The sequence below is a fragment of the Empidonax traillii genome, unplaced genomic scaffold (assembly GCF_003031625.1).
Source record: "Empidonax traillii isolate 1590-97213 ecotype Southwest subspecies unplaced genomic scaffold, ASM303162v1 scaffold289:size826226, whole genome shotgun sequence".
Taxonomy (NCBI): domain Eukaryota; kingdom Metazoa; phylum Chordata; class Aves; order Passeriformes; family Tyrannidae; genus Empidonax; species Empidonax traillii.
The window spans coordinates 689,650-707,016 of NW_020955482.1; the positions used below are offsets into that span (position 1 = coordinate 689,650).

Consider the following 17,367-nt stretch of genomic DNA (forward strand, 5'->3'; position numbering starts at 1 on the left):
TAAGATGCATTTTATTTCTGAATTTATTTTTTGCTAGCTTTATATGTAAACTAGCTTTATAAAGGAGGATGATCTTGAATCTTCCTTAGCTGAAGGCACACATGTGCTAAGATCTGTGATTTTTACATAGAAATTATTTGTGGTGAACTTAGAATTTTGCTCCGTACTGAATTGAGTTTCCTGCAACACTTGATGACTTTTCCTAGTCTTTTTTTATTGTTACTACTTTTTCTTTGAAGTAAGTTTAATAATGTTTTTGTTATGGTTTATATAATCAACATTGTATTTAAAAGGTTAGCATATATTGATGTAGAAATGATTGGTTTCTTTATTGTGGGATGGACATTTCTGTTTAGAAAGTGTAAAAGTTTGGAAATACTGTCTGTGTATTTATTCCATGGAATCTGGAAGGTTTAGATTGTTTTTGTGCTAGGATGTTTTTGGAGTGGATAGGAATTGTTTGGTGGGTTGGTTTACAGTAGGTCTGAAATTATTACGCCCTTGAGGCTCTGTGATTAATTCACTAACCTGTGTTTAATTTGAATGGCTTAAGAAGAGGTTAATCAGATGATCTAATGAGTCATAGGCAGTTTCATATGTCTGCTAATGAAAGGGTCTTATTCAGCTTTGGGATCTCAGGCTTGCTTAATAAAGTGGAGTGGTAGATTCTCTAGTCTGCAGAGCCAAAAGTTAGCTGTCTGTCATGTATGAAACAAACCAGAGGATTTATTTGATTGACAACGTTGTGGAAATACTATTTTTCTCTTTTCTCCCCTTGTATTAATTTTATTTTTAGGGTTTTCTTTATGCATACAGTCTTAGCACCATCATTAAAACTACAATGAATCTTTACATGTCAATGCAAAAACCTATGACGAAAACCTCAGTGAAAGCCCTGTGCAGACTTGTGGAACTTCTGAAGGTAGGTCACTAGATGAAAACTTTATTTCATACAGGAGATTACAATGAACATTGATCACACATCCCATATTTAAAAAAAATGGGAGGGGCCTAGAACTAGACCCAGCATTCCAGATGTAGCCTCACCAGTGTTAAATAGAGGGGAAGGGTCACCTCCCTCGACCTGTCAGCAAAGTGTTGTCTAATGCAGCCAAAACTACCATTAGCCGTCTTCGTGGCAAGGGCATGTTGCTGCCTCATGTTCAACTTGGTGACCTCCAGGACACTCTGATTCTTTTCTGCCAAACTGCTCACGCCCAGCTGGGTGACTCCTTAGATCAGTCCTGAAACTTTTTTATGCTCCTGGGTAGTTTTTCTCAGTTTCTGGTTGCAACTGCTACTAACTGTACGTTACAAAGTGGAAAGAGTCTGTACTTGCTGTGTGGATTAGTCACCCAGCATAAAGCCAGGTTCTAAAGGCAACAATGTCAGTAACTACATGAACTGTTGTGTTTTGGGATTGACTTCAGGCAATAGAGCACATGTTTTACCGAAGAAGTATGGTTGTGGCAGACTCTGTGACACACATCACTCAGCACCTGCAGTATCAGGCCCTTCACTCTATTTCTGTAGCCAAGGTATGTAATCCAAGTTCTAATTATTATTCTTCCTAGCTAAGTATTTTAAGAAATACTAATTTTAAACTGAAGTATTTTTTGTATTTTTTCAAGATCTGTAGCGTGATGCTCTAGTGTAATCCACAGATATATCAGCTTTCCAGTAGTTCAGAACTATGTCCTGGAAAACTATACAGCATAGGTGGTTATCTGTTTTTTGACCAAGAATGGTTCTCCTCTTACTCTAAACTGCTACATCTCTTGTCATCTTCCTCGTGTTCTTTTCTAGTTTTTATTTCTACTGATTTTCACAAACTGACCTTTGCTTACTTCTTTTCTGATGCACATTCATAAAGCAATCTGTTGCAAGTCTAAGCAAACAGGCTGTTATTTAAATCTTTGTCTGCTTGGCAAAATAACAGTACATGATGGCTTAGAGGAGTCTAATGTGGGCATATATTCACTATTTCACTGTGGGATAAAATGACTTCTTGAATTTCAGAATTCAGGGCAAATAGGAAAAATGAGATTTTTAGTATTCCTGTTCTGATATATTACTGATTGTTTTTATTCTTTCTGCACATTCAGTAACAGAATTACAAAGGATGTATGCTATTGTTACCATTGCAGCTATAAAATTTCCAATTTATTCAGCTGTAATCTCAATTTATATGTCTGGTTTTTCTGTATTTTCTAGAATAACAAAAAAAATAGTTGTACTTCTAAAAAGAAATAAATATATATTTAGCAAGAGTAGCATGAACTGAAGAAATTCCAGGCTTCAAAGCTACTAAAACAAATAGTATATCTTCAAACAGCTCACATGTGTGTGGATAACTTTCATAACCTTTTCAAATGATACCTGTAATTACATAACAGTTATTTATAAATGCATGGAAATAAGCTAAGACTTGTGTATTGAAGGATATTAAAGAGAACATGTGAACAATTCTTGTTGTTTTGACTTCTTATCAGAAAATATGTAAAAGGTAGTTGTTAATAAGTAAAAGAATCCATCAATATGGATAAAGATATAAATATTTTTATCTGCTCCACTTTGTTTCTAAGTGGTGTAAGGTCTAAGGTAAATAGCAGGTAAGGTTGGGAGCTTCATGTTGAATACATTTAGAACTGAAAGATGTTTTCTTTAACTCTTTCATGAAACTATACCTCTTCTGAGTTACACTGCCACTCACAAAAATACATCTGTGACTTCAACTTCTTAGCCAGAAGACTTGGTTCCCTTCATTTGTTCATGCAAATATGGTCACTTAATCTTTCTGATAAATTAGAATTTGTGGAAAATTGCAAGCTGTCCTTATTACCGTGTTTGTACCTCTTGTGGCTTTTCAGCTGTAAGCTGGATTTTGTTACCAACAGCAGGGAGTTGCTGATTAAAAATTTAAATTACATGTTCCTTAGAACTAAAATTGGCATGCAGTTGCATGCAACTTGCACCGTGTTTGTATATTGTAGGACCTGTGTTCGTGTTGAACTGCACGTATTTCAACTGCATAGATAGGCAATATTGCTGAACTGACAGAGTGAGTGAATCTGGATTCAGTGAGCTCTGCTCACAAAACATAATTTGTTTACAGAAATAATTTATGACAAGTCCACAAGCTTTGGAAATAAGTAGCAAGATGTTACTTTGGGGCTTAGGTAACTTTTTTTTGAATTTCTGTTTTCTTTTTGTCATCAAGAAAAGAGTAATTTCTGATAAAAAGTACAGTGAGCAGCGACTGGATGTCCTCTCTGCTTTGGTGTTGGCTGAGAATACCCTCAATGGGCCGAGTACAAAACAGAGGCGACTGATTGTTTCCCTTGCACTCAGTGTGGGAACACAGATGGTAAGTGCCATGATCATTCCAGCCCTCTACTTCTTTGTTGTAGTGTCTTATAAAGAAATATAAACTTGTGATCTTGTGTTTATTTTTTTTTTTATTTTACTCTTTTTTTTTTTCATTCATTTCCACAGAAAACCTTTAAAGATGAAGAACTCATTCCCCTCCAGTTAGTCCTCAAAAAACTAGACTTGATCAGTGAACTTACAGAGCGGTAAGCAGTGGCATGTATTATATAGAGGGCAGTGTAGTGTCTCTGTGGGAGCTGGATCTTCACTGTGTGCGTGGCAGATCTGGTCACTGAATGCTGGGGGTGATTTTTGCGTGTTTCGTAGACCCAGGGGTGGACAGAAGAAATTTCAGAGTTAAACCTGAAGCTCTGGTCTTTGGGCAAGTCATGTTTTACCAAACTGTTGGCCATTGTGTAACTCGCTGCTCTCATTGTTCAGAAGTTCGATCGCTTTCTTGGATGACTCAGCTTTATGATAAGCTAACATCTTCCTCCTAACTCAAACCCCAAATTTATGAGTTAGTGCCAGTCTGTCTGGGAGATGTGACATCATGTCTTACTGCTGCCGTAGTTTCACTGGACACTCAAGCTACATAATGTTGACCATTTGAAAGCCAGGTGGCTATCTGGGTTCCATACATATTTTATGAAGAGAGACAAACGCCTTCAGTGGATGACTCATCAGTTAAATTCCTGGCATAAGTGTACACAGGTTGTATCAGGCAAGCCTGTTTCTCCTTTGACTTACGGGAGAAACCAACAAGATACATTTGACCTCTAGGCTACTAATTGCATGTAATAAGAAAATAGTTATTTAGGATTTTGCTGTAACATAAAATTTAGGTCTTGCAGAGACTGAGTGAACATTTTTTCTAAGACCAGTACCTTTTATTTATAAATAGCCTAGTGGGAAACAAGAAATAAAAAGTTCTTTAATATAGAACTTCCTTTTGAAGGACAATGCATCTGGAACATTCACTGTGTAAAACTTCAACACGAAAAGCAGTCATCTTAAGTTAAACACACAAAAATAAGTATCACTGTGTTAGAAGAATGGTTTCTTCCCATTCTGTGTTTAATAAGTAATCTTATATTCCAGAGTTCGAGCACAGTGTGACTGCTCTTTCTTATACTGGCATCGAGCAGTCTTTCCAATCTATTTAGATGATGTCTATGAGAATGCTGTCGATTCTGCTAGACTACATGTAAGTAATAATGTTAGTTTAACAAGCCACTGTTGTGGGAGAGATTCACATGGACAGAGGGTGAAGCTTAGACTGAAGCTCTTAAAGGAGAAGCTCAAAAAAAAAAAAAAAAGTAAAAACCAGGCTATTGCCAAGGCAAATGTTTCGTCTCAATCTGGAGGTTATAAAAGCAATCTTTGTTCTAAATCTAAATATATCTGTTAGATTGCTCTAAAAATCGTGGGTTGCTATGGTTAATTCTGGGGCTCTGTGTGTCTGTCTGTCCCTTTGTTCCTCTCTCCATTCATTCTATTTTGAAGTGAACACATTTTGCCAGACTTGAACAGTAAAAGCCTTTGTTCCTCGTTATGGTTATGTATTTCTAAAGCACATATCACTATGTTCAGTGATTCTGTGTGGGATAGTTGTCCTGTAGCTTTTTACCCCCCTCATCTTTCCTCCCTTCATTGAAATATTATCTATTTGCTGCAGAAGTGAATTATACTTTAGCATGGTAATCCTGATAAAAATCAATCATCTGTTCCAGGGTTGTACATGCCATGATCAGTTACAGTACTTAAATGAATATAGTGCAAATAATTTCTGGTAAAATAGCTAAAAATTATCGTCTTCCAGTCTGCAAATCAACATCAACTAGATACTTCAGATGTGCAATTAAGGACAGGAAGCTTTAGTAGGGTTTATGAAGTCCATTTAAAAAAAAAAAAATGGGAAGACTAGTGGTTTAGATTTTTAGCTTTGAATACTATTTGAGATGTTGGTGATGTGCCTGTTAAGCATAATTTTTTTTTTCAGTATATGTTTAGTGCACTGCGGGACTGTGTACCTTCTATGATGCATGCAAGACACCTGGAATCTTACGAGGTGCTTCTGGAATGCTATGACAAAGAAATCATGGAAGTGCTCAATGAGGTAATTTGCTGTGATAGGAAACTAAAGACACCACTATGCTCGGAGTATCTTTACAGGCTAGCATCTATTGTACCAAATCTGATATGATCAATAAAAGTAGCACAGAGAACTTTGTGAAGTATTTTAATAAATAAGAAAAGTGTTTGGTTTGACTGATGATTTCGGTTATTTAGGACCTGTTGTTAATGGTACCTGTGTTGGCTGGCAACATGAAAATAATGCTCCTTAAATTACGTAAGTTAGCATAACCTTGGTTACAGATTTGACTATGCAGACAGAGGAGTGCTTTATGTCAAATTAGCTTCTGCTTGAACGAATGCCTAAAATAAGTGCTACTGTTCTTGTATGCATAGCTTTTAGTAGTGAAGGGTCTGCAAATGTAGATGGCCTCTTGAGTGAATTATTATCTAGAATTATGAGGGAGGTTTGACAGAGATAAAATGCAAATTTAGATTTCCTTAATCCTGGTTTTTAACCTTTGAACCCCTGTTTTTATTTGACTAGTTCAAAACCAAACATTACATATGCTTCAGAAATTCAGGCCAAATTGCTTATTGCAAGACTCTTCCTCACTAAATTAGGTCTTACTATTTAGATAGACAGCCCTCAGCCTAGTTCCCCTTAAGATGTGAAGTGAGAATAATTTAAATTTTATTAAAACTCCTACATGGGAATTTTAGTCATGCAAAGTATGGCACTGGGTGGTTAAACCATTGCCTTTTCTGTGCTGTTTGGTTTTTTTCTTGCTATAGTGTACGAGAACAAGAACACAGGAAATAAATATCCTTCTGGTTCCCAAGTGTCGATTCACTTGGACTTGTGTGGCTCTGCCAAGGCAAAGCTGTCGTCACTAGTTTATTCAGTCCACATATCTGTGGAGAGAAGTTTTGATTCTGCTAACAGAGCATGTAATACTGAATATATTCACACTGAATATGATACTGAATATGACTTTTTTGTTGTTTTTGTTTTGTGGTTTGTGTTTTGTTCTTTTTTTCCCCTAACTTCCCTTAATAGCACCTACTGGACAAATTATGTAAAGAGATAGAAAAGGATCTACGCTTATCAGTTCATACACACCTAAAACTGGATGACAGAAACCCCTTCAGAGTTGGTATGAAGGATCTAGCTCACTTCTTCTTTCTGAACCCCATACGCTTTTTCAATCGATTCATTGACATAAAAGGTGAGGAGTTACACATTTTCTTCATTCTATTATTTTCATCTCTGTTATACTTTGGCTTAGTATATCTCTTCACTTCTTTCCATACTTCCCTAAGTAAAAAGGTGGTATTATTTTAGTCATCCTTCTATGTGTTTACAGCATATGTAACTCACTATTTGGACAAGACCTTCTACAACTTAACGACCGTAGCTCTTCATGATTGGGCCACCTACAGTGAAATGAGAAACCTGGCAACGCAGCGCTATGGCTTAAGTATGACTGAGGCACATCTTCCCAGCCAGACTCTGGAACAGGTACAGTGCTGTTCAAAGGACTGAGTCACTGAAAGGAAAGTACCCAAGAATAGAGAACTGTTTGGAAAATTAGTTTCTGGTTGACTTGTGTGACAGGATCTTTACCTACTTTTGGAGATCACACCGATATCAGTTAATTTCATGTTGGACTTATTCATTTTTTTAACATAAGATTTAATGAAATGAGTCAAGCATGAGAATGTTTTCTTGAAAATTCAGTGTTGGCAATTTGACAAGCAATGTGTCTGGAATACAACTGTCACAAGTCTGGAATGACCTTTGCATGGTGTGTCTTCTCCTTGGTTTATTTCTTGCTTCTCAGCAGATTTGCCTTAGTGATCATCAAGAAACTGTTTCACAGGCTGGACATTGAGGACTTTGGGACACCTGTGCTCAGATTAATAGGAGAGTGACTTAGAACCTCCTCAAAACTGCTAAACATGGTTACATACAGAATAAAGTTATAGGGTCAGCAAGTTAATGATGAATGTATTCACTTTTATAGGATCTACAAATTGCATATTTCTGAGGACTTTCCTTCAAGAGTTTTAGTATCTTGGACACATTTGGCAGTTAGTTTCATTTCCTCTTTTGGATTAGCCCATTGCTGAAAGCTTGAGAAATACAGCCCCTTTTTTTTCTAATGTTCATGATGGCTGTGTCTTCCTAAGTTGAAGGAGGGCACAAAACTAACAATTCTAGCTGCTTTTTGGTACAAAAGGGCTGTAGATCAGTTTCTTTTTCCGGTTTTGGCTTTCTATTGGCAATATTTGGCCAGCACATTGTTATAAACAATTAAATAATTTCACAACATTGTTTTCATAGCATTTATTCTGATACAAACTTTACTTCAGAACGAAGACAACCCACATTCCATAACCCTCCAGCCCCAGCAAAATCCTGATAAAATCCATGACACAACTATAAATAGGGTATATAAATTAAATAGCATCCTCTCCGTGCACATTGATAATGAAGGGACTCCTTCCAAGCAAGCCAACTGTAAAATTTATATAGTAAATAGAAAACTTCAGTCTCCTAGACAGGTTGGGCAAAACCAAATGAAAAAGTAGCTAATTGCTTATGTCTCTGTAGACATCCATATGTCTTCAGAAATCCCTAAGGCAAGATTCCATTTTTTGGAACCTGAGAACAGCCAATTTTTATTTTTTTTTAATTGGGCCTTGTGGAATAAACTGGAGGGATTCCTTACTTTCTGAAGAAGCTGGAAAAAAACAGGCAGAAGTGTAAATGTTAAAATGTGGGCTGAGTTGCTTTATCTCCTAAGCATTATCTTACAGACACTGAACAAAAATTAGGAGATTCTTCATTTTGCAAAGAAAAACATTGTTTTCTAAAACAACTTCAAGTAACTACAGAAAATAGTATTTCTGTACCTTAGTGGTTATACATGTTCTTGAGGAGTTTTATCATAGTAATTCTCAATAAATAATATTGTTTCAGGGTCTGGATGTTTTGGAAATCATGAGGAATATTCATGTTTTTGTATCCCGCTACCTCTACAATCTGAATAATCAGGTAAGGTATATCCCATACTTTTCCTGGCACTTGGCTCCAATTTGTAGGGGTTGAGAAATGTAGAGTAAGGAAAACCTGGGCTGAATGTGCATAGTTGACAGGCTGTAAAATGGCTTTTGCTGCTCTAGAAAAATTTCTTTGGGAATGCTGTAGCCTGGTCTTGGAGAATGTTGAGAAAGCATATTTTGGATATAGTGTGCTGGTGGGATCACTCCATATCAATTTTCCAGTGAATCCAAAAGACAGCAAGGATAATTGACTGCCCTGTGAGGACATACTAAGTATGTGATTTTTGAACTTGTAAAATGGGTGTCTGAAAATGTGTTAGTGGAGAGATGAAGCAGTGAATGACATGGAGAACATCTACAGGGAACGAACTTGTGGGGTTTCTCACAATGTGAGTATGAGGGACCCACTACAAAAATGAGCAGCTTCCTGAAAGAAAAGGAAGTACTTTTTCTCACAACACAGAATTCAGTAGTGGAACTCATTGCCATGGTAAATAGTGGGACCAAAACTACGAACAGATGCTGAAAGAGTTTAGATCGCTTAATATAGGTATAGTCTCAATAAATATGGGAGTCTGAGTGGAACATCTGCCTTGGAATTGTTGAGTCACAGCTCTGAAAAATTGGAAAAACCTACCAGATAAAGTTTTTCTTTGGTACTTCTCACCAGTTATCAGCTGCTTTCAGAAACAGAATATGTGCTACTTAGATTGATAACTTATCAGAGAACCAGTTTTGAGTAATTAATTTTTTTTCCCTCTGTGCCTCCCAGATCTTCATTGAAAGAACAAGTAATAACAAGCACTTGAACACCATCAATATCCGGCACATTGCTAATTCAATTCGAACTCACGGCACAGGAATCATGAACACAACAGTGAGTATCTTTTGCACTGTTGTTGGATTAATTTTTTTAATTGTGCACAAAAGCCCCTGAAATCCTGCATCTCCTAATAGTTTCTGTCATTATTCAGTTTTAATAATGCAATAATCTCCATACAGTGCCAAAGTTATTTTCAGGTTGGTGCTTTCCAGTCTGCTGCTTAACTTTTACCTCTGTTTTCTTTTTTTCTATTCTTCTGATTCTATCAAAAAAACAAACAAAAAACCCTCGACTTGCTGAAATAGTGAACCCCCTCTCAAGTCATTACTTTCAAAGTGGAAACTATTAGAAAAAAAAGGTTTTAATGTTTTTTTTCACTATTCTTCTGAGAGTGGGGACTTCAGTTTCTCAAATAAGTACTTTTACATTTCCTGGTGATGTAGATTTATTCACTTCTGATTGTGAGTAAACTTTTTTATGCAGATAGAGAAGTATTGAGATAGGTAGGGTAGAAATGTACTTCTGCCTTATGGAAAAGTGTTTTAGAAAACTTTGAGGAAGTGGAAAAGGTGTCAGGAGGTTATGCAGATTCCATGACTGGACTGAAGAAGTTGAGCGTGTCCGCCCATTTCAACTTGAAATGTTTGTGTTACTTTAAAAGGACAGTTATAGGATATTCCAGACAAACTAACGGCTGTGTAGGGTATGTCATCGACTGAAATAGGGAACTTGATCTCTCTGCCTTTCCTGAAAGAGAGCAGACTTCCAGGAGAATGGTTTTCTTTGTTCTTTTAAACCAGTGAAATAAAAAAAATAGGCTGAGAACTTGTAGTGCAAGTTACTCAGGCATCTTCTTAGAAGAGGGTGTTAGATATGTTTGTTAGTTTGTTAATTGTCTTGATTTGACTGGCTTTTTTTTCTTTTTGTCCTCTAGGTAAACTTCACTTACCAATTTTTGAGGAAAAAGTTTTATATTTTTAGCCAGTTCATGTACGATGAGCATATCAAATCCAGACTCATCAAAGACATCAGATTCTTCAGGGAAGTCAAGGATCAGAATGATCACAAGGTATAGTAGTTTTTGAAGGTACACAAATAATAGGAGTGTTATGGTTTGGCACATCTCCATACAAAGTGACATCTTTTGTCCTAGCAAAATGCAGTGTTACAAATGTCTATATTCAGGATGGCTTTGTTTCATGCTGTCTGCTCTGTAAACATGAGGCTGGCTAAAATCATTCTCCCAGTGACCTGAAAAGGATGATTTGATGGAGTAGTAGTCTATTGGAGGTTCTAAATTTCTGGTCCAAAACATGCTTAAGAGTTGTCAGTTTTGAATAATAAGCTTATTCAAATTGAATCTAAAATGATGTGAACATGTAGTACTCATGCCAGCATGTCAGGATTTAGGGATAAGGGTCTGATTTTTTTCCTGCTAGAAAATTGATTTCTCAAAAATGTGGAGACTATGTATTCAGTAAAATAGACTGCTGGCTTCTTGGTACATCAAGTGCTTATTTCTTTTAGGAATACTTCCTTATTCTCAGTAACACTTCTATTTCACTTCTCAACTTGCAGAAGTGACTTAGCCAAGTGACCTTTGTCACGTAATACAGACAAATAGGTGTATAATTTATAAAAAAAATGAAGCTGTAGATGTGAAGTAAGGCTACATTGCAAATAGAATTGTATTGCTATGATGACTAATTTTTTTCATAATGATAAGTAATTATTCTTAACAAATTATTCTAAAATATTTTTCTAGTATCCCTTTGAAAGAGCAGATAAATTCAACCGTGGCATCAGAAAACTTGGAATAACCCCGGATGGCCAGAGCTATCTTGACCAGTTCAGGCAACTCATAAGTCAAATTGGTATGAAATGCTATCTAAGATGTTATAAATGTTATTAAGTGGAAGAGATCTTCATGGCCCAGTAACTGAACTTTTAGCTCAGGCTAAACCTAGATTTAATTTCAGTCAGATGGAAAGTAGTTCACTTGTAGCCCATGCTAAATAAATGCTCTCATATAATTACACAGTAATGGTATTTGCATGTCTCAGTCCAAAATATACTTACAGCCTGCAAAGATTTGTGTTCCATTTTCAGCTCTTTTCTTTATGGTAATGGAACTTTTATCCATATTGAATGTATTTGCTAGTAAAAGCATATACTGTTAAGTTTATGTACTTAAAATAATGGCCATATACCCAGCTAAAGTATTATATTAATTTACATTTCAGAGCTTATAGGAGCTGTGAAGTGTGTGTGTGTATTATTTAAGTAATTTCCAATTGCTTCCTTTTTTTTTTTCTTGTTTTTAAAGGCAATGCTATGGGTTATGTACGAATGATAAGATCTGGTGGACTTCACTGCTGTAGTAGTGCAATTAGGTACTTCCACAAATATTTCATTTTTCTGTTTGTTCTTCCTCATTCCTCTGCTCCCTGTTCTTGTTGGTATTCCCTAGATTCTTATCCATCCCCCATAAATTTTGAAAAGGTCTATTTATATGCCTTTGTTCAAGTGGAATTATTGGAGAGTGCTGAAATTCAGAACTGTACAATCATTGCCATAAACCACTAAATATAAAACAAATTCTATGGAAAAAACTTAATAGAATGTACACATAAGGTATTAGTCTTTAAGTCAGTAATTTCTGATGTTAATCACTTCAAGGGCATATAAAGGAAAAATCATACAAGCCTTGAGGAGCTTGGAAAAACTGTGTCTTTGCTTTTTTCTATATAGATGTTGTCTGTGTTTATAGAAGGTTATCAAAACATAGTGACTTTTACATAGTAAGAAATAGTTAGGTTTTTTCCAAATAATAGTAAATTTAGTTACTAAGGGCATCAAAAGATAAAGGGAGGTAGCCCAGTAAAAGCAGAAGTACAAGTAATGGTGTATATGTGTTCAGAAGTGAGGTTGATAGTGCCTGCATGAAAATGGTGTGGCAGATATGATATAACTAGAAGTAAGTAGTTCAAGCCAAGAAGATCAAATTAACTAAATTATAAATTAGGGGTAGATACTTCAGTGAACATAGACAGTTGAGCATAATCCTAACAAACAGTAAGTTTTCAGGTTTGTTCCTGATCTCGAAGATATTGTTAACTTTGAGGAGCTGGTGAAAGAAGAAGGACTCTCAGAAGAAACGCAAAAAGCAGCAAGGTACACTGACATCATGCCTTTGAGGTCTGGGGCAGGGATGGGATGAGAGAATTTTAATTTTATATTTATAAGTGCAGGTATTAGTTTCATGTGTGTGTGTTAAAAGTTCAGCTACCTTTATGCAAAAATATTTGCTTTGAAGCAGAGAAAACAAAAGCAGTTGTTTTGAAAATGTGAAGTGGCACTGGGACTGACAGACTGTTAGAGCCTGGTGTGCTGATGAAATCCTTGTTGTTAAATGCAACAAGCTTTCCTCAGCACGTGTCTGACTTCTGCTTTTAGAATGTTTGGGGCCTCAGATAGAAAAGATACAAATATTCTATTCGTAGAACTTTCTTGAGAAAATTAAATCAAGAAACCTGATTCAGATTGGCTGTGGAGGGAAGGGTACTCTTTTCCAAAATACTGGATTGCGGGTGTAGCAAAGGGTGAAGAGAGGGGTTGTTATCCCAAGAAGTGAGTAAGCAGAGAAACTTCTGGCAGAAACCTGGTAACACGCTTACCCTCTGCAGGCAGTTGGACTCTGTGCTCAGTGACCTCACACGTAACTTTGCAGAAGGAACAGAGTACTTCAAAATGCTCGTGGATGTGTTTGCTCCGGAATTCCGCAGTCCAAAGAATATGCATTTGCGGAACTTCTACATAATTGTTCCCCCACTGGTGAGTATTTGCACTGTACCAGGATTTATATTAAATAAATGTATCAGATCAGGTTTGTGTTTAAATATTTTGTATTAGACTGTTGACTATCATATTCTACTTTCTTCCCTGATTAGAGTTATTGTTTTGAGCATGGTTTTGTTGGTAGTTGTTCAAAGCCATGTTTTTCTTTATTTACCTCAGTTCATGAACTAGCGCTCAAAAGGTGCTAGTAAAAAAACCTACTTCTCCTTTAATGAAATTTGGAGAAGCCAGCTGCGTTTAAAACCATGTTCTTCATGTGTCTGCTCTTTCTGCAGTATCTTTAGGTATCTTTAGGCTCTTTTGGTGTCATGTTCTAATGCAGTTGAACTGAGGCCCTCTCCACTGCAGTTGGACCTGCTGTTACTAATAAGCTTTGCTTAGAAAGAGACCAAGTAAATGGAGATGATGCAGACTTGAGTCCAGCATTCTGAGCATTTGGAAGCAGTTCAGTTTGAAGGCCAAAATTATCTAGAGAGATTGATGTGTAACATCCCATTTTAGAAACTAATTCTGCAGTGTCGATGAGCCATGAACTTAAGACTGTGAGAGGACAGGTATGTCATGGTCATAGAATTGAGGAAAAGTAAAGGCTCATGACAAATACTTTTGTTCTTTTTCCTTTTCTTCTGAGGAACTTTTTTGTGATAAATACAGTTTCAGCAATATACCATCCATTTTAGTTTTAAAAAGGCATTTGGTGTAGTTAAACTTCAAACTGTCACAGGTTTTCAGGAAGTCAATTTACTCACATTTCTGTGTCTCAAGAGTAGTTGTTGCATATTCAAACACATACCAGTCACTGGATCTATTGTTCAACATCAGTGTAAATTTAAGACTATTGGAATATTTCTACTATTTTCTAAACAAAGTGAAATAGTGACAGTAGCTTTAAAAGACTATTTTTTTAAAGCTTTCCAGGAACCTGGGCTATTTTAATTATCCTTTACTTGTTCATATGTTTACCTTTAGTAATCACCAAGAGAATGTGAAATAATAGAATCTGACAAGAACAGTGAACATTAAGATCTACCTTTTTTTTTTTTTTTAACTTACACATATGCAAATGTTTTCCAAAGCTTACTTTCTTCAGAAAAAAAAAAATCTAGAAACAGGACAAGTTTTTGTACAAAAATGCCTAGAGATGGGCCACACAATTAGCACATGGGCATGCAATTATATTCATAGGTAGCAGCATGTATGTGAATGCCTTGTGAAATTTGTGAGTCTCTGTGATTCCAAGACAGATTTTCACTCTTTCAGACTGTCAATTTTGTAGAGCATTCAATCAGTTGCAAGGAGAAACTGAATAAGAAGAACAAAAGCGGAGCAGCTTTCACTGATGATGGGTTTGCCATGGGTAAGCTGCAGCACGCTCAGTAGCCTTTGAGTAAGCCAACATAATGGATATTGCAAGAAAAGATTTGTTTATACTTTGTCTGTTCCCATAATTAAAAATTCCATAATTTAAATTCTATTTGTCTTGGCTTCTGCACAGTGCATTTGAGGGTTATTGTTGTATTCAGAATCTCCTGAGCCTGGAATAGATGTGTATGGGAACAGACAGTTTTATCATATATTGGTGATTCCAAATTTCTGTCACAACTTGTGAATCTCAGCCAGATGAGAAGGAATGCAAATATTTGGAGTTGTGAGGTGTTAGAAAATGTAAGCCTGTTCCTTATTGTGTTTTTTTTTTTTCCCTGATCTGATAGATTTAGTTGTAAATTAATTGCAATTTAAATTATATTTATGAGGGAGTTATCAGCTTGGGCTGATCCTTCAAAGACGTTCCCAAAACGTTTTGCAAATTGCATGTTGACTTTGGTACATGGTTTGTTACTGACTAGGTGTGGCTTACATTCTGAAGCTTTTGGATCAGTACCAGGAGTTTGATTCTCTGCACTGGTTCCAGTCTGTTAGAGAGAAGTATGTGAAGGAAATAAGAGCAGTAGCTAAGCAACAGAACGTGCAGTCCACTAATCAAGACGAAAAACTACTGCAAACTATGAACCTTACCCACAAGCGACTGGAAGTTTGTTTACAGGTACAGCATTGGCCTAGTTCTCTGTTCTGTTCTTTATTGACTTCAGCATTTACTCATCACAGATCAGGTATCTGCCTCCTGATGGAGCTCATAGAGAACAAAAACCAAAGCATTGTCTACAGCAACAGTGCAAAACGAATATAAACACCTGAGGTGTGTCATCCAAAGGGCATGTCATCAGTGTTTGTGATATTTGAGTGGAGTGGGAAGACCTAGTTGACTTGAATTCTTTGTCCCATAGAGTTTGAAGTGTAATGCACCTGAATTCTAAATGCTTGAATAGGAGAGAATAACTTTTTGGTTAAATTTCATATAAAAGGATTTTACTTAATACTATGAGCCCTCAGAGTTACCTGTGTGTTCATTTTGAGCTGCGAAGTTGAATGATGCATTAGCTGTCAGCTGGAGGAAAGATCCATTTGAATTTTGAAACATCGCAGCTCAGGTTTTATCTCTGGTGTGGTGCTCTCTCTCTCTTGATTCAAGAAGGCTGTGGGACAGATCTGTAGTTGGCCATTCATACAGCCCATGGTTACATTCTATCTGTTGTTGAAATGGATAAAGCCGTGTATGTTCTCATGGCTCCCAGGAGTGTGCACTATGTTTGGTCCTCTCTGTTAAGAAAACTCATCACTGAACCTTGTTCAAAAACTGATCAAGGTTGTGGTCGTTTAAATTACTGACTTGCATGATTTTCCACGGGCAAGTTGCCACAGTTTCTCATTGCTGCCACAAACCTCATTTTCAGCCTCAGTAGATTAGTGACAGATTTGTTGCAGTGATGCTGCTTTGCTGAAGTTGCCCTTTCAAGGAAAGGCTGACATTTGCTTTGTAAAATGTATGTGAATAAGGTATGAATGGAGAAAGATTTTTTTTTTTTTTACCCCAGGAACATTTAAGAGATTTAGATACTGCAAATCTGGTTGCCTAAAATGCTCTTGAAAAATCTCTCTGGTATCTGTCTGCAAATTCATTCTTGTGATACACTGATGCTCCTGTTCTTTATCTTTTCCCTTAGGAATTTGAACTCCTTTATTTCTCACTAAGTAGTGCAAGAATTTTTTTCAGAGCAGATAAAACTGCAGCAGAAGAAAACCAGGAGAAGAAAGAAAAAGAAGGTGAGTGGATGCTACACATAGAACATTTTGGCTCATGAGAATGTGGGACATAGTAGGGAAGGTGCTTTTTTTTCTTTTTTCCATAGCTGCTTTCTTGCTGGTGGGTTGATTTAGTGTTTCAGAAGGGCATTTGTGGGGCCAAGGGTGATAGAAAAGTCAAGAACCACTCATGAAAGCCTTCTTTAGAACAGGTGAATTTCAAACTGGCCTTTCTTTCTGGCTTCTGGGAAAAAAGCAACACCACAAAAAACCCAACAAACCCCCAAAAGTTTGGGACAGGGAGAATATACTTGCAGTAATCTGAAATTCAGGAACTTCAGCATCATACTTACCCCCTCAATTACCAGTGTTGACAGTGACAGCTTTTACTGTACAACCTTAGCTGATGTGACATAAGGTGATGTTTTTCACCTGTGGTTTACCAGCTGTTTTTCAACTTACATAGGCAGACAGTGCAGTTACTATATGTATTTGAATGTTTATGATATGTTTTGGTCTCCCATTAAATTATATATTCAAAGGGTACGATCCTAATTTGTGTTATGGTCTCTTGACTAGGCAACATGGGTCTTTTGCATTTATTATTCTTGCTTATATACTCTCCCTCATGAATTTTGAAAGATTCTCTTGGGTGTGGGAAAATTCCTTCCAAAGAAATCAGTACTCCTAAGGATGAAGATACAGAAATGCACAATGTTCAAGCACAAGTTACTTAGAAACTCTGATAGCAGTGTGTTAAAAATTGAATTGGTAGATAATTTTCCACTGTGGTTTTGAGAAAATCACAAGTGACCTGTGTGATTACAGTCAGTGGAGGAAAGGACCAGTTTTCTTCTGCACTAGGAAAACAGTTTGTAAAGAAAGAAATCTTTTAGCAAGAATTTATATTCGATCATATTCATTGAAGTTGGTCAAATAATCATTCAACTCAAAAAAAAAAAAGCAAAGCCAAACAACTCCAAGCATTGTGGTAAGAATAAGCATGCTACCCTGGTGTCTGTAGGAGAGCA

General features: G+C 36.5%; 1 protein-coding gene across 6 annotated transcripts in view; it reads left to right on the top strand.

Moving 5' to 3' along the window:
- The window catches only part of WASHC4 (WASH complex subunit 4), a 41,195-nt gene that overhangs the window by 18,618 nt on the left and 5,210 nt on the right, over positions 1 to 17,367 (top strand). For all 6 annotated transcript variants that reach the window (XM_027890454.1, XM_027890457.1, XM_027890453.1 and 3 more), the window contains 18 exons: positions 797 to 922; positions 1,431 to 1,538; positions 3,221 to 3,367; positions 3,496 to 3,575; positions 4,471 to 4,576; positions 5,372 to 5,488; positions 6,506 to 6,674; positions 6,813 to 6,967; positions 8,432 to 8,506; positions 9,287 to 9,391; positions 10,272 to 10,406; positions 11,103 to 11,211; positions 11,664 to 11,730; positions 12,425 to 12,511; positions 13,024 to 13,171; positions 14,456 to 14,552; positions 15,043 to 15,239; positions 16,258 to 16,357. In XM_027890454.1, the coding sequence (XP_027746255.1) occupies positions 797 to 922; positions 1,431 to 1,538; positions 3,221 to 3,367; positions 3,496 to 3,575; positions 4,471 to 4,576; positions 5,372 to 5,488; positions 6,506 to 6,674; positions 6,813 to 6,967; positions 8,432 to 8,506; positions 9,287 to 9,391; positions 10,272 to 10,406; positions 11,103 to 11,211; positions 11,664 to 11,730; positions 12,425 to 12,511; positions 13,024 to 13,171; positions 14,456 to 14,552; positions 15,043 to 15,239; positions 16,258 to 16,357 (2,128 nt within the window). The remainder of the gene's footprint in view (positions 1 to 796; positions 923 to 1,430; positions 1,539 to 3,220; positions 3,368 to 3,495; positions 3,576 to 4,470; positions 4,577 to 5,371; positions 5,489 to 6,505; positions 6,675 to 6,812; positions 6,968 to 8,431; positions 8,507 to 9,286; positions 9,392 to 10,271; positions 10,407 to 11,102; positions 11,212 to 11,663; positions 11,731 to 12,424; positions 12,512 to 13,023; positions 13,172 to 14,455; positions 14,553 to 15,042; positions 15,240 to 16,257; positions 16,358 to 17,367) is intronic.